Consider the following 17,430-nt stretch of genomic DNA (forward strand, 5'->3'; position numbering starts at 1 on the left):
AACCCGGGGGTTCGCGTGGCACGAAGGCGTCCCGTCGGTCCTCCGTCGAGCGATTCCCCGGCTCCGGTTATCTGCGACTATTAGCGCTCGGCTCTATGCAAATTCAGGCGGCAGGCTGTAGCGGCGGTGTTCGAGCGGACCCCATAAATTCCGGTGGACACGAATGATCTCGCCTTCTCCCGGCTGTGGTATTCGTGGCCGGTCGTTTGACGACACGCCGTGAACGTATACCACCGCGGAGCGCGAGCGTATATACGGAAGGTATTCGCTTACGTACGCCTTACTTACCTCGATCCGCGCGGCCCGGGAGAGAGAGGGAGAGACGGACGGACGGACAGACGGGCGGATGGACGGACGGACGGACGGGACGGGCCGTGGTCGCGAGAGAACACACGCGTGCACGGCACACACGCGCGTCCTCTCGGCCTCTCCCCGGGCCCCGGAGGCGCGCGGAGAGCCGGGCGCCCGTATCACGGCCACGGCTACGAACGCTTTAACGCTTCGGTTCCGAGCCACCGAGCAGAGACCACCTGCCACCTCGGCCTACGTGCGCACTTCGCGGACGCGCGGCGCGGAGCGGCCCGCGAGGGTATTTAGTATTCGAGAGGCATCGGACCCACGGTTCTTCCCACGGCTATTCGGAATCCGGCGCGTACGGGAGACGCACACTCTTTCGGTATTCAGTGACGGCCGCGGCGAGCCGACACGCAACGCCTGTCTCTCCCGCCTACGGAAAGAGTACACGCCGGCCGACGTGTAACCCGCCGTCGGGCTATGTGGGTCCTTTCGCATTCGCCGTGTCCCCGATAGCGGGAGAGTTCATTGCCGGGGCTGCTGCTGCCGCTGCTGCTGCTACCGCTGCTGTTGCTGTTGCTCGAGCGTCGTGGGCCCGCGAACGGTCGCGCGTCTCGGCTAATTGGAGATTTCTTCCTCGGTTTCTGAATGCCTCTTCTAATACACTTGGAGATTAATCAGTCTCGTAGCTTGTTTTTGCGCCTGTATTTCTTTCGCGCGCGCTATTCGCGATGAACAAACGTCAGCCGATTGGTGCGCGGTGTACCGTTCGACGACGCACTTGTTAGGACAACGACGGTTTATGACCTGCGATTCGGTGAATCAGGTGAATCGGCGAACGGTACATCGGTCGTCTTCATTTATTTTCGTGGAATGCTCGGCGAACTAGCGACTCGCCGCGATTAACATCGCGTTCGCCAGTAGATACGGTCGACGAGTGGTCAGACGAATCGAACGCGTCTGCTGGGAACCTTGACGCGGACGACGGCTCGTTGCGTTCGCTGGTTCTTCAACGCGTTCGAATGAATTTTTCCCGTAGTCCGCGAGTTTCCGCTCGAGAGAGGTAAAAAGGGACGAGCGAATCCCGCGGGGGAAATAAAAGTTTTTGTCGAGCGGCGTGTAAATTAGTCGCACGTTCGCGGAGGTCACGCGACCTATTTCCGCGTATCGGGAGCGGAGTCCTCCACCTGTTTCCACCCGCGGAACTGCTCTTCCGTGCGGCAAATCGCTCGTGAAATTCGAGACGAAGACATTTTTTGCCGGGATCGAAACGGTACGCTTTTATTGCCACTTAAGACCTCGTAAAGCGGTCAATCTCTGGGCCGCGAACGATTTTTCTGTAACGTCCGCCGGCGCGGCCTGCGTGTTCACTCCCTTTCACGGTTTGAATCGTTCGTTCCTCGAATTATCCCCGGCGCGCACGTAGCGTTCAACGCTGTCTTCCCTAGCGGGACAACCGTGTGTGAAATTGGCTCGTGAATTATGTGTAATTTGTCACACTAGCCTGCCAGCGGCGCCGGACCGCGACTTCGCGGTTATAGCGATGGCTGCGCCCAACGTAAACGATCCGGCGTACATGTCGCTGCTTCACGTGAAACTGACCCTTCGGCTACGGCCGCTGTCATGCAATTATCCTAAAGGCGCGTTTCCACGCGTGTAATGCACAAGACACGCGACGAGACGAAGCCCATTCCGCGCTAGTTGCAACGATGTCCGGGAAGTCTACCGAAACGCCGAGAGACACGATAAAATTTCGTCGAGTCTCCCTTCAACCCGTTGTTCTATGGTTTCTTTCGGAACTGCTCTCGCTGTGATAACTTTGTCATTAACAATTTACGACGAAGCGAAGAAAAATTTCCAATTCGTCTATGACCACCTTCGGAACATGACAATTAAATCTAGGAAAATAGTGTTTCAATCGAAACCACGACTGACTTGAAATTTTAATTAATAAAATTAAGTAAATTGTAACTTTGAAATTTTCGTTACACTGGATTATCATTGTTAAATGTTCTAAATCAGTGGAATAGAAAACATCGTTCGATGAAGCTCAATTCGACGAAACGAAATGTTTCTTTAAACTGCATATGGACGATACGAAACCTTTTGCGGATGTGTACCAAAAAAGTAGGATACGAATAAGCAAATCAATGGAGAAATACTGAGAAACACGATGAGTTGGAAAACCATTTGTCACTTCGCACCAATTTCGTCTCGAGCGTGCCTAATGTTTCAAACTTAACGACCGGTTCCGTGACTGCACGTTCATCCGGTGTCCTACAAGATCCGCGCGGAATATCCCGTCGACAGGAAGATAAACCCGATTCGTTTGATGCGCGAGCGCGGCAATTCGATACGGTGTACAGTGGAAAACGGTCGTTTACGAAAATGTACGCGCACGAACGTTCTAATTGCGCTTTCCAAGCCACCGCGACACGCTGACGGCTCTCGCGGCAGCATTAACGGTACAGGCATTCGATCAAAGGCACTGGCTAACCGGGTCGGTTACATATTCATAACAAAATGGAAACAGCCGAGGGCAATCGCTTGAATTTTAATGTCGCCCCGTCATCCGATAAATGCCGGATAACAGTAACGCTGGCCACTTTCGATTAGGTTTCACTTATATTAGCCGATACGAATAGCCCCGTACAAAGGATGAAAAGGCGACGATACACGAAATCGCGGGCGCGCGTGTGCGTTATATCTTTCGCCCCGATAATGCGTATGAAAATGTTAATATCGCTCATTAAGGGCGAGCCGGTTCGGTCCCACCGACCGAGCGACGGTGGAAGAGCGGCAGAGAGAGAGAGAGAATGGAAGAGCGAAAAGGAGAGAACGACGGAGGGAGGGAGAGCTGCCTTTTCGTTTTATATGGAAATCGTTATTATGCATCAGACCCCGGCGTTCCGCACGTGCAGCGTTATGGTGTTGCAGCGATGCGGCCGTTGGTATGCGGCCAGGCCCCGTTATCCCGTTCGATGGTGAATAACCCGACGTAACGTGGCGAGTGACAGTAAATAACCGGACAATCAGATCGTGAAATCATTTCCTTGATCTTTCGTTAACGCTCCTGTGATTCCTCCCGAGCTTTCGTTCTGTACAATTGCGGCCGCGGAATGCGCATTTTTGCGGGACGCGCGAACGTTCGGTTCGTTCGTTCGTTCCGCGTGCCGCGCGGCGAGCGCGTCCTCGGCCCGATTCGGTATTCCGAATGAATCGTTTATTCGCTCGTCCCACTTACCCAGCGCGCGCGGCGCGGCGCTTCGATTTCAATAATTAATTCATCGCGATAGGCGTATAAATCTCGAGGTCGCGGATGGAATCGCGTACGCGCCAAATGTTTTTATTAATCGCGTTCCCAGTGCGGCGCGATCTTGACCTTGCGCGACCTTGGAGGCGCGCACCGCTCGACTCGCCTTATGCTTTCGTTCTGACGTTGGAGAATCTACGAAGAGTTGCGTTCGAGACATCGATAATCGTCTTCGTCGGACACTGCGAGCGTCAGAAATTTGAAAGCTTTTCTTTCGTTGTAAAAGTGTGATCTATATATTCGAGAAGCGACGTGATAATAAAATCCATTGAACAGCGACCGGAATCTGCGGGACCGTGTAAAAATTTCAAAAATCGAATCTCCATTGTGGGAAGAGTAATTGAAAACGTCGGCGATGAATCGCGTTGGTTCGATGCCGCGCGGACCAAACCGTCTTTTGTTCTGCCGCGGTAATGGTAATCGAAAAAACTAACGAGAAAGCGTTCACTTAAATGCACACCATGCCTCGCCGGAGTTTCCGATATTGTTTCCCCGTCGCGAAATGGATGCCCGTACGAAAAACTCTCATCCCTGGCAGCCGCCTTTGTTGTTTCGCGCGGCGTACGCGGTATTCCCGCCGTTCCCCATAATTGCCGTTCCGTCCCGACCGAACGGCGACGGCCGGCTCGAAATTTCGCGCGGAATCCCGGCCGTCGAGGGGAAAAAGGCGGCCGTTCGTCGGGAGCGCGTTCCGTCGCCTCTGACCCGGCCGGCCGCCGGAAGACAACTTCGGCTAATAACGCTCTCTCTTTGATCGTCGGTCCGCGAAGTTAACGGTAACGGCGGAAAGCGGAAACCGCGGCAGAGCGAGTCACGGAATATTTCACGAATGTAGGACACGCCGGCCGTCCGGGTGATCCCGGATCGGTTCGCTTTTCCGAATAACGATCGCGAGTTACGCCGGCCACGGATTCGCCGCGACTCTCGCCGACATCCCATTAAATCGAGAAATTAATGTCGCGCACCACGCCGGCGAGGAGGAGTATAAGTGTATCGACGTCGGTCCGACGTTCGAGCCTCGGAACGCGTTTAATAATCAATTTCCCGGCGGTCGGGGAGCCGTCGCCCCCCTTTTTCCGTTCCGCGCGTCGCAGCTCGGCCCGCCCGGACCATCAAAATCCCCTAATACCCGGCCGGCGCGCAACAAACTTGAAATCTTTCGGACACAGCCCGGCAAGTTGGTATCAGGCCGGCCCGTTCCACGGCTCCCATCAAAACGCGGCTAAACTTCCGGCTCGGATGGGGGACGAACGAGCGGGACTGGCCGGGCCACTTCTCCGGGCTACTTAGCTACCTATATCGTTAGAAAGTTTCCGCGATACCGCCGCCGCGATTTTCTTTATCGGGGGAGGACCGAGATGCCTCGGCGAGCCTCTATTCGCGGGTCCCGTCGCCTCGAGCCTCCGCTCCTCTTGCACGCCGAGCCCACTCGATTCGCGTTTTAAATAAAGGGCAAACGATAAGAGTGAAAAATGACTCGCTGGCAAGCTGGAGCACCTTCGAGTGGATATGCATATCCGAGCGGCCGAGCCGAAGACTGTACAGGGGCTTTCCTTTGTCTCCTTTGTCAGGGGCCGTACGCCAGCCCCCGGTGAAAAGAATCGTCCACGGTGAAAGCGGAATCATGGACGCGCTCCTAGAAAGAGAATGTAATAGCGGAGACGCTCGTAACGCGAATCCGGGAAGTTGCCTCGCTTGGACTTGATCGGGGACGTTCCTACCACTTGCTGTCCTGTTCGCCGCTTTTAACTCTTTGCACTCGGGAGGCGACAACCAGTCGCCAGATGATTTGATTCGGGAAAATTATAAAATTTCGTATTTACCGTTAGCCTATATTGCGTCGATACGTGAAATATTGAAAGAAAATGGCTTTTTTACCTAATTTACGTATGATTTCTTGTTAAGTTCATCTCAGAGAATCTTGTCTGTCTGATTAGAAAGTATAGAATATTTCAAGCAAAAAACTGTCGAGTGCAAAGGGTTAGCTTTCTTAATGTCTGCCTCTCTTCTTAACCTTTGCGTTAGAAAAATCTGCGGTTGTTTAAACTTTGAGATTGTAATATCTTTCAGAGGTCGACGAATTGAGATCCGCAGGAATGTGAAATTTCCATAAGAAATATAACGAATTGCTTGAAAGGAACTTTAAACTATGTACCTCGTTGCTACATTTTTATGCACGGTTCTTCGTAAAATTTCGAGGATCCAATGTTACGTACGAATAATTGGGACCAAAACGAAGAATTTACAAATGACAAAATCGTTTCTTCGCGATGCTCGCTTAGCATCTCTAAGCTAGCAGCGAGCAACTTCAACTCTTCGGTTAGAAGTCATTCAGGATGTAGCTAGAAAACGAAAGTTCACGGTAACGGTAGGAAAGAAACGTGTCGAGGGAATAAAAAGAAGGGGAGGAGACGTCGTTTGTCTTCGCGTGGCACTCGGAATATATCATTCGAACTCTAATTACCACGGTGTCCCAGAATGGCGTCCGCTAATTGTACGCGGCTCTTTAAAAACAATGAACAGAGACAGCCACCAGACGAGCCGGGAGGAATGGTAAGTGGACGTTGTTCCGTAAGTCGATCCTATCATTCGGTAACGGAGCCTGGCTACAGAAATTCCACGATCGTGACGCTCACGCTACGTCGTTATTGTCCCATCGTCGATCATGATCCGCGGGCATCGCGAAGCTACCGCTCGCGCAGTTCCGCGAAAAATAAATATTCGACGCACAGCGTTACCGATCGAGGCACTGCGTAGCTGTACCCGTAGCGGAACGGCGGAACGAGTTTCCCGTGCGTTCGTTCGCGAACTTTTTCGCTTTACCCAGTTGTAAACGAATTTCGTTTCTTAACGGAACAATCGCTCCGCGTTCCACTCGGGTTACAACGCAGAATTATTGTATCAAACAACGACGATAATTAGACATCCATGGTCGTTCGAAATTATTTCTAACGTCTGATTGATTCGTTGTAAAATGAACCTCGAGTTTCCTAGTATCCTCGGGTATTCAAAATAATTTCCGAATAGAGTGTGGCAGCTGGCAAGAATGACGCGCGTTAAAAAATGTCCAGCTTTACGGTGGTTGTTCGGTTCAAGGCCGCTTTTAATCGCCTCCTCGGGCTATATTTTCCTTGTAACGGTCGTCGGCGTCAACGCGCCGACGTTTCAATGAAATTTATTAAATCCTCCGGACGGAACCGGCTGAATCGCCTCTGCCCCGTTCGCAAAAACTCCCTGGAAGACGTGGCCACAGTGGGTAGCAGGAAGTCGCTATTAACGAACGGTCTCGCGGCCAAAAAGCGTCGATAATGGCCGATTAGTCGCATTACACCGATAATAGGAAACAACAACGGTGGAAGGAGGGCACGTTTTGCTCGTGCTGCATCGATGCAGGAAGCTCACGTCAGGAAGCCATCAAACCGTGACGACGTCTGTCCAGCCCGTGAACCGAACGGAGCACTTCGATCGGCTCCGATCGCGGTTTTCTCTCGTCTCTTCCTTGCCGTTGCACTTTTTGCGGCCGGCTAACCTTCTTTCCCCTCTTCCCTTCGCCCTCCTCGCCACGCCCGCCAAAGGATGCCACGGCGACAAGCAAAGCTTGACACGATCGATTTCACGGTGCACGCCCAATTTGACGTAATTACCGTCGAAAATCCGGCGCATCCGACTTTCGTTCGTTAGCGGCTTATTTCCGCGCGATCCCCGCAGCACAGAGGATATCGTCGACGGCCGCGGCGAGGGTGGAGAGATGGCGGCGGATAAGTAGAGGTGTTGTTAAAAGAAGCAAGAGTACTTTGTAGACGTCAAGCTGTCAGGGGCAGGTATACCTGCACGTCAACCCGATAACTCGAGAAGTTTGCGGTAAATGATCGGCCGAGGTGCCTCGAATATTTTGCATGTTCGTTGCTTCACATATTTTACCACCGCGCTTCCAGCCTGACCGCTACGCTCTTCCCTCGCTTTCCTTTTTTTTTTCTCTTTTTTCTTTCTCTCTTTTGCTTCCCGACCGACGATCGTCCTCGCCGAGCGCGCCTCGAGAATCAATTTTTCTGACATTGTTTCAGCGATTTGCGGCTAGCAACTATGTCCGCGGTGCGGTTTCTTGCCGGTTACGAAAGACGAGAATCTCGCAAAAGGTATCTAGGTTCGTTGTTCGACACATTGTTGATAGTCCAAGCGATTCATGTCTCCGGTTACCTAATGAATTTGTTTATGCAGTGGGAAATTTATGTTGCTGCGTTAACGCGTTGTCCGCCACGATAGTTTCGAACGTTTTGCAGAATATCGCTTGTTCCTTAACGAAGGCAAATGGTAAAATTGGTTATTAATTGCTTAGTATCGTAATTTTCAAGTGACGTTATTATTTCGCTGCTATGTTACTAAATATTTCTTGTAATTGTTTCCAAGCAATTTGTAAGCTCAGATCATCGACGGTCCGTGGCGGCCAACATGTTAAATGTGAAAACGTAATTATTGGATTTCCTTAAGATTTGAAAAATCTCATCAACGATAATTTATCTTTGATAAATTAAAATTACCTATTAGACGACGTCGATATCAGTTTAAAAAGGGAATATCGTCCTTACTCGGAGGCGACGCGACAAGATAAAATTAACGCGAAACAATGGCCGCGGCTCGAAGTCGTTTCGGTTCGCTCGCATTGTTTCCGGAGGACGCGAGACCGAAATAGACATGAATAAAGCAAACGCTGGGGATGCTGATCGTCCGTTGATCCACTTCCACGATGTTTTCGTAACCGTGACCCGTTGCGTTCCCCCAAACTCGGGAAATTTATGTACTTCGGGAAAGTGAACGCAACTTTTTGAATAATTCCATTCCTTACGGAACGCTGCATCCTCGAGCGCGTTTCAAAGGGAAGGGAACTCATGGGGCAGGAACAGCGGAAATTGGGTTTCATTGTTGTAAAAGTGTATCCCGGCCCGTCCCCCTTTTCGCCGATTGTTTAAATTCAATTCCGAACTCGGTCGCGTCGGCGGCGGAAACTTACTGCGGACGGTCGATATTACGAATTTCGAGAACGCGGTGAAATTTTCTTGACTCGCGCGGGGACAAATACTGGGACGACGTAACAAACGCTGTCGCCGGGGATCGAGCACACTGCAAACAGCGCGAAAGGTTATCGCTCGGACCTTCGAAACATAGGTGGGTTACGTTACGGGGGAAACAAAAATAACAGTGCACGACGGGAATAATCGAATCCTAAGAAAATATTCTCGGAATCCCGCTCGAGTATTTTGAGAAGCCAGGTTACGTTCGTAAGTGTCGGTTCGAGCCGCGGTAAAGTCCATCCGAGTGTTTTATTTCAGATCGTTTTTACTCGGACGCTGTATTTTATTTCCTAATTGATCGTTCGTATATTACCTATATAATAGCCAATTAATATCATACGAATCAATTAGGTTTACGCGTTTTTAATTATGAAGTAGAATTATAATGGAGACCGACCGTGGTGTGCCTCTTTTTTTTTTGGAAACGTCATGGAGATAAACGATTTACGTGTGCCATTATGTCAGTTGTAAAAAAAGCGATAAACTTTTTCGAAACTTCTGAAATGGCGCAGCAGGTGTTTCGCGAATAGACCGAATGAATCATTCATTTTTATGGGCATAAGTTGAACGCAATAAAAGCAAGCAATTAAAGACAGATTGGATATTGTATTGATTGATATGCTCGACTGGATCTCGAACTTAATTCCGTTGCTATAAAATGAGATAGATTCATGGCGGACAGACGTACGAGTCGGAACAATAACGGGCATAATCGAAAGAGATCTCGCGGCCCGGCACACCGTTTTTCTATAGATGCGGTAACTCATTTACCATGTAATTAATGCCCACGAGTCGGCCAGCCACGAACGCATAGTTTATATTAATTACACCCCGGAAGATTCAATTAGTGCATTTCTCATTACACTTACTTATACCAGTATCCATTATTCATGAGGAACCAGCGCGGTCGAGTTGCCTGACAATGCACGTGATCGTTACAGTGTATTGTTCCGGCGAGATTTTCGTACATGGAATTTGATAAAAATGCATCTGGAGCAGGCTCGGCGTAAGGTTGCTCCGCTAATGAAAATCTCTTTCGTGCTTCATTGTTAATGCCGCCGGAAATTTTGCGGTGCTTCATTATACCCGGCAATCATTAACACACTCAATGCCGATCGTCCTAACCATCGACTTATACGTGGCGCCACGGTATCTGTTACAATCTCCAAGAGATAGAAATAATACCGCCGCAATGGGAAAGATACGAAACCATGGAACGAACCAAATTGCAATTCAAATTCCGCTGGAATTAATGTTTATTTTACTTAGTCACGAGGAAGGCTTTTATCTTACTGAAAATGCAACATCTAACTTCTTTTATCAATGACTCGATTCTCTACAATTTCAAACGATCTCGAATAACTTCAACGAATTCTGTCGATCTACATCGAATCGCGATACATTTATAATTTATCTGCACGTCGTGAGAAAGTCGACGTACCATTCAGTAGCGCAGTCTTAGTCACGAGGAAGACTTTTATCTTACTGAAAATGCAGAATCTAATTTCTTTTATCAATGACTCGATTCTCTACAATTTCAAACGATCTCGAATAATTTCAACGAATTCTATCGATCTGCATCGTATCGCGTTACATTTACAATTTATCTGCATGTCGTGAGAAAGCCGACGTGCCATTCAGTGGCGCGGGGTTTCATTAAAAGTCCAAAGTAAACAACGATTTCTTCATTAAAAATAGGAGGAAGGGAAGATTAAGATGATTCGACACCTCCGTCTTATAATTCGAGACATTCATCTCTGGCAATTACCCATCCCATGGAACATTAAAGTTCATACCCGGCAGCCGCGAGAATAAGATTGTTATAATGCATCCTCGTTTTACCGTAATTATCTTGTATCTTAACCGTTGCCGTACACGTTGCGTGTGAACCGTCATTCTTACACGTTGCTCGCGGAGTACTTAATTGTTCGGTACCACAGTTTCGACGTACCTGCTACATTGTGGGCGAATGAACCCTCGTCTACGTTAACGGGAACCGCCGTAACTTTTAACCAAGTGGTATTTTTAATTCGCCTTAGCAACCGAACCGGATAAAACTTTCTGCCGACGTAAGTCGCGGCGAGTTTTACAGTTACTCCCCGGCGGGGTCGCAAGAAAATTCGATCGAGTTCGAACTTTTACACCGAATCTACATCGGCTTCCCGTTCCTTGTTACCAGCGCCGACAATGAAGACGCGATCGTTTATCAACGTGCAATCAATTTTAATGGGCGACGCGGCGTTCGCGTTAACGGTACCGCGCGTCCGCCGCCGAATGGCAATTCGTTTCGCGAAAACACACGCGACGAAACTCCGAACGGAAGCGGCGGCCCTCGGAGCCGTTTACATTCCGGACAAATTAGATTTCAAAGTTCCGCGACTCCGCGCATTTAATTCGCTCGAACGAATCTTTGAATTCGATTTTTCCCCGCAACGAAACACGAGCCGCGCCCGGTGCCGGCTCCGATTGGACGTTTTCAATTTATTTTTACACGAGAAATCACCGATTTCCCCGGCGCACCGCTCCGCGCCTCTCAACGTCGGAGTATTTCAGAAAGCTTTTCGCCTTTGAACTTTCGGAATTACGTTTGTAAGGAAATGCGCGTAGAAACGCCATCGCCGTGGCGTTTTCACGCTCGTTTTCTCCTTCGGCCCGACGCTAAAACGTTCCGTGCTATTTCTCAAAATTAGCGAAGTCGCCGACATTTTTAGATTCAGCCGGGAGTTCGCGTCGCGATTCCTTCTGGGTTGGAGACTTCTCGCCCGAACGGGACATGCGAGGATGTGCAAGCAGAAATGGGTAGCCGCGCGGTGGAACTTTAACGTATAATCCTAGCGACACGCTCCTGGCCGAAATAGCTTAAAATTGTCTTCAATCCGACGCCTTGAAATGCGACGGGAGAGTAGGTCGAGGGGCGCTCGACGAATCTTCCGGCTGACTCTCGATATTTTTCCCCGACGTTTTGCAGGAAAATCAGCCGCGAACGCGCTCGTCTCGGTCCCTTGCGAAAATTCAAACCAGATCCGATGGGATCGGGGGCAGACGCCGCGTAAAACGATTACCAATTGGCCTTATTGCTCGCGGGCTTGATCAGAAAATGTTTATCCGCTTGATGTTTCATCGGCCGAATAAAGCCTCCTCGGTCGAGAATTTCCCCGGCTGAATAAGTGGAAAAGAGGATCGAGATCGTCGCGTTTTTTCATCAAGAACAACAGCTTTCTCCTTTCGATTTTGCAAGGTTATTAACTCTCACGTTTCGTTGGTGCAAAATTGTTTACGCCTTTTCGTTCACCCGGATTATTCGAACTAAATCGATCTGTTTAAGTCGTAAATGAAAGTTCACGGTGCAATTCGGTTTCGAGCGATTTCAACGGAAAAATTGATATTAACTCGCTTGTAGGAGTGACGTAAAATGCAGACGATTTTTCGAAAATTATTTGTCTATGGAAAAAGTTACTTTTATCAGAGATTAATACGGAAAGCTCGACCGCAGTATTTGCGAAAGGGACGAGGAGAGAAACGCGGAAAAAGTGCCGGGAATTTTATGCGCGAAGCATTTCAAGGAGACCAGCTTTTCGATGCTAGCCGCTGTTCGGAAAATGGCGCATTTTTTCTACGCAATCGATACACCGTATATTGCGATACAATCGCCAAACACGGATTACGCTACGCTTCGCTGTATAATCCGTGAAATGGACGATTAATAACGTATCGCAGCGTACGTATACATGTATTGTATATACGTGCATACGTGCATACATGCGAACAACAGGCGCCGTACAAACTAGTGAATTTTATCAAACGCGAAACACGAGTGCACCGGCTCGGCACGGGAACATTTTTTTCGCGGAGGTAAATCGAATTCTTTTAAAAACAATCATAACCGTGCAATTCATATCTCACGCTCTATCGAACTCTCGAAGCGTACTTCGCGACAATTAGACGGGACAACTTGTGAGCTACGAAAAATGTAATTAAACCATTTCTATTACGAAAAATTGATATTCGTTTTCGAAGTTACAAATTGCAGGTGTAACAACTATTCGTCGCGTGTTAAATATCAAGATCTGAAAAAGCAAATCTCATGTTTAAGTATGCAGTCATACTTCATATCTCACGATCTATCGAACTCTCGAAGCGTACTTCGCGACAATTAGACACAACTAGTAAACTACGAAAAATGAAACCATTTCTATTACTCCTAGAAAAATTGATATTCGTTTATTTCAAGGTTACAAATTGCAGGTCTAAACTATTCTAAAACTCTTAATGGTGCTAACTTTTCCAACGATGGATTATTTATTTTTTGAGACAAACATGTAATTCTCCGTTTTGCTTTAGTCTTTCGTTAGGATATATTTCAAGTGCATCTGACCTGCATTTAACGAGTACACGCTTCATTACTTTATTTTATCGCGACAATGAGAGATTTTTCAAACTAAGTTCCACAACTGGTTAAAAGATATCAAGTTCTGAAAAAGCAAATCTCACGCGCAAGTATGCAGTCCGGACAGACTGGTTCCGCATAAAGGTCGCGCGCGCGAAGGAAAAATTAGCGCGTCGCGGTAACGAAACGTTCATCGGAAGTCCGTACTGTAACCGATCCCGTACGAACTTCGTCTTCGCGAAGCGTGGTAGGTCATCTCGATAATACGCAATTGTACCGTACAGAACGGTCGCGTTCCAGATTCCCCGCGGAGTCTCGAAATTCTTCGACGAATAGTTCCCCTCCCAATCGAGCAAAGATTATAAGACCGACCGACCGACCGACCGAATATCGTGCCTTGGGGCCCGTTACGCTTTCAGCCAGGCGACTCACGTGCAGCATAAGCGCTGCCCGCGGGCCCCCTTCGCACGAACGACACACGTCTATTTTGCCCATCGTACAACGGCCATTTAATCATTCCGCGGAACGCTTACACGTTTCATGGAATTCCCTTATTCGGCCGGCGAGCATACATATATGTACGATCCCCGGATGCGTGGCACCGTTCAGTGTCCGCGTATCGGGAGGAAGACTGATCGGCATGGCGCTCGTCTAGGTATAATGCAGCCCGCGTCCCCTCCGCCTACCCCTCTCACCAACGTTGACCCGTTGACAGTTTCAGCAAGGAATATCGCGTCGATCCTCGACTGCTAACATTTCACGCGCGAATACGATAACGATTCAATCTTACCTGGGTTGCTGTCCGCGTTCGAGCTGAACAGCACGCACAGGCCCGTCTCGTAGTTGACCGCCTGGCAGGAGTCGTTCGCCTGACAGATCTCCAGGCAGTCGGTGAGCATCAGAGTTCCTGGTATGGACTCGAGCATGTTCGTTGGCGCGGTGTACACGTAACCGGTCACTAGCTCGAAGCCCACCATTTCTGGGTCGCACTCGTCGGAACCGGCGGATGGCCCCGTGTAATCCGGCCCAGAAAGTCCCGACGGGACCGCAGATGAGGCCGACTGGTCAGCCGCGTGTGTGGACTCTGCGGCCGCCACGCGACCGAACCTCGCGATAGCCTGCACCAGCAGGAACGTCGTGATCAACTCTCTTGTCATCATGCCGCTCCACCTGTCTATACAATCTTATCTGGAAAAATCAAGAGAAGAAGATCGTCAGCGGTCGGTTCTACTTCGCGAGCACGCGTCGATATAGGCACAGAGAAATAATTCGAGACATTTTGTTCGGTTCAGATCGGTCGTTCAATTTTCGGATGGATTGTCGCGTGATTTATCGAAATCGGTTTGAAATTGTTATAGGCTCGTTTCTTTGGATCGAAGTTTCACGGTACCGAAGAGAGTTTTTCATTTAGACATTCGAATGATGTTTGCAGTTTTATTTAGTTCATTTTCAGCTGAGTGATGCTATTCGAGAGATAATATGTTTTATAATCGGTTTGATGGTATTGCTTTTTTGTTTGGAATTTAGCGTCTATTCTATTTCACTAAAAAATAGAAATTTTTTTTCGTTTCCTCCGATACGTTAAACTTTTATTCTACAACCTTCCAAAAATATTTGTCACGATATCTACAAGACGATGCGGAGTTTCGACGGAAATGATCACTGATGTTCAGTTCTTAGTATATGTGAGCGGTACGTTGAAAAAATAGTTATTTACGTTTCATTAATAACCATAAATCAGAACATTAAAATTCACTGCCTTTTTATGTGTTAATAAAGCTCGTATATACAATTACTTAAGAGTATGCAGATTACTTAATTCATTATAATTAAAAAATATTCCGTAAGATTATCGCGTAGCGGATAGTCAGTGGCAGGTTTCTGGTTCAGTACTGGTTTGACAGCAATGTACATATTAAATCACGTAATACGAATATCGGAATACCTTCGAAAATTTATCGTTATATTCCCGTGTACATAATTTCAGGTCATATTCTACGTAAAATCAAATTCAGCGATAACCGCAGTTCATCTTCGTCGTCTGTTGCATATGCTTGTAAACGCGATACAACAAATTTAACATTTTAATTATTAGTATTATTCGCCATTAGAGCATGCATTTTCGAGTGCGCGCGTCCACTTGTGAAATTAATGTGACAGCTAAATGAAATTAAGCATTCGAGATTAAGCGATAGCCTCGAATAATTCAAACGCGATTCGATGCGTTCGTGAAATTGCGCGACCTTCGGCAGCCTCGATTTTTTTCTGTTCAAAAAATAAATTCCGGCTCTCTCTCCGTCATGACTCGATAATCCTCTTTCGTGTTCCTTTGTGAAAAGCACACTATCATTTACAAAATCCCTCACCTTTAATACACGTTGATCCGTATAATTTAAATAATTCTCTCTAATTCGCCTATATATTTGCGCCGGCAACATTTCCTCGCAAAGGAAAGTATTCCAGTCGATCCTATTTCAACGGGAATGAAAATTAAAACAAGCTAAATAAATGATTCGAGCGAAGCGAAAACTTCTGTAATACATCCAGCTGAAACCGTTCCGACACACGGTAGTGGCTGCGGTGCCTCGACTATAAATGCCAGGCGATTTCAAAGCGGCGTACGCGAGGCGTTCGTACACGCGAATAGCCCAGTTTCGTCGGGCCTGTCTACGTATGATAATAATAAAATGAGAACATTGGCGGAAATCTGTCACTGTACAAGGAACGTGCTCTTACGACGTCGGGCCTTGAATACCAAAACGGCCGCGCCGCTCTACATACCGAACCCGTCGACAGCCGATCACGAACCGGCCTGGACGATTTCCTTGGCAGGCCCGACGCGAGAGAGCTAGCCGCGCGAATTTTTCGGCCCTGCCCGGGGAACAGGAAACTTCGAACCGTTTCGCCCTTTCCGAGCGAGCGCCTCGTTCAATGGATCGCAGGGGACGGGGCGTCGGTGGGAAAAAACGCGAGCGCGAAAATACGGGCGGACCGCGTCCTTTATTCCCGTCACGTTGTTTTCCAGCGCGCGAGGCTAAATAACAAACCGGCGCGGCGGCCGAGCCGCGGGCCCCGGCTCGAATACGTGCGCTCGCGGGCTCGACGAAGCGTACGGGTGGCTCGGGTACAGCGAACTCGCGCGAATTCCGTTCCGCGGGAATCGCGTCGAGTTCGAACGCCGGATCTCGCTCGTCGGTCCCCCCGTTCGACGAGAACGATCGCGACGATCGCCGCCTTCGGAGGGGTCGCACGTACCTTGTCGAAAATCGGATCGTTAAACGAAGGCGGAGGAACGGGTCCCGTGCGATTTTCCTCGGTGTCCGTTGCTCCGGTTGCTCTGCGTTTCCTGCTCACAAAACCGATCGCGCGATCGATCCCGGCGGCCCCCGAGCTGGTGGATCTCTCTCTAGTCGACGTCGATCACCGCACAACAAATCGAGGGAATACGGAGAGCGAGGGAGAAAAACGGGGTTCCGTGCACCAACGAAAATAAAAAGGAACAACAGGGAGCACAGTGGGCCGTCGATTTTCGGGCGGTTCGCTTGTTTCGGTTGTGTCGCACACGCGCGTACGCACGGGTTGGCATCCACTTCGGAAATCGGCGGACGATTTGCAATGATAATACGCACCTCGCGAGCACCGCGCTGCAGGGTATAACGACGTCGACCGGCTGGCTCTTAGGCACTGGATACACCTGGCTGAGTCGCGGCGCACGTTTCTTCCTCGACCGATCGGGAGAAGGGGGAGGGGGCAGTGGGACCGCTGCCGACTAAGGAGGACAGAACGGTACGCATAATTCGATCGCAGGTACGACACCATTGAAAACAAGCCAACCTCTTTCCACCTGGCCTGGCTAGGCATGTCCACTGTCTCTATCCGAATTCTTGCCCCCCTCGGCCCCCAGCCCCTCCGCCCCTCCGCCCCTCCGCCCGGTGGCCCCCCACCGCCCCCTCCTCCTCGTCGTTCCACCTTCCCTCCTACTCATCCTTGCTCCCTTCCTCCGGTTCTTTTCCCCCCTCTGTCTATGCCTATCGAAATCACGAGTCTTCTCCTATCCCCCCTCTCTCTCTCCGGGAGCCCTCTCGTCCTAGCTCCCCCACCAGCGGCGTCGTCGTTACATCCCGGCAGGTCGACGTTACCGATAGACCTGAATTTCGTTCACGTACTTCCAGACGATTGGCTGGAATGCTATTCTTAGCCAGAAGCAACGGTGTTCGGGCCCCACCAGCCCGCGCGCTGATGTAACCTTGCCTTTCCGCGGTACACCCACGAAATTTATTCAGCCACCGGGACACCGGCCCCGCCGCGGAGGCGTCAATGCTCGCTAAACGGGCGCGACACGGGCGACCGGCCGGGGTACCTGCCGT

The 17,430-nt window shown here is 49.5% G+C and overlaps 2 protein-coding genes across 2 annotated transcripts in view; one reads left to right on the top strand and one right to left on the bottom strand.

The window, feature by feature from the left end:
* Nucleotides 1-16,746, bottom strand: part of neo (ZP and PAN domain-containing protein neyo) — a 103,084-nt gene extending 86,338 nt beyond the window's left edge. The window contains exons 1-2 of the mRNA XM_076365995.1: nucleotides 16,693-16,746; nucleotides 13,854-14,251 (exon numbers count right to left, since the gene is read on the bottom strand). Coding sequence (XP_076222110.1) covers nucleotides 13,854-14,223 — 370 coding nt within the window. The 5' untranslated portion in view covers nucleotides 14,224-14,251; nucleotides 16,693-16,746. The remainder of the gene's footprint in view (nucleotides 1-13,853; nucleotides 14,252-16,692) is intronic.
* The window catches only part of LOC116429211 (autophagy-related protein 16-1-like), a 332,302-nt gene that overhangs the window by 21,899 nt on the left and 292,973 nt on the right, over nucleotides 1-17,430 (top strand). The gene's annotated exons all lie outside the window — the stretch shown is intronic.

The sequence above is a fragment of the Nomia melanderi genome, chromosome 3 (genome assembly GCF_051020985.1).
Source record: "Nomia melanderi isolate GNS246 chromosome 3, iyNomMela1, whole genome shotgun sequence".
Classification (NCBI taxonomy): Eukaryota; Metazoa; Arthropoda; class Insecta; order Hymenoptera; family Halictidae; genus Nomia; species Nomia melanderi.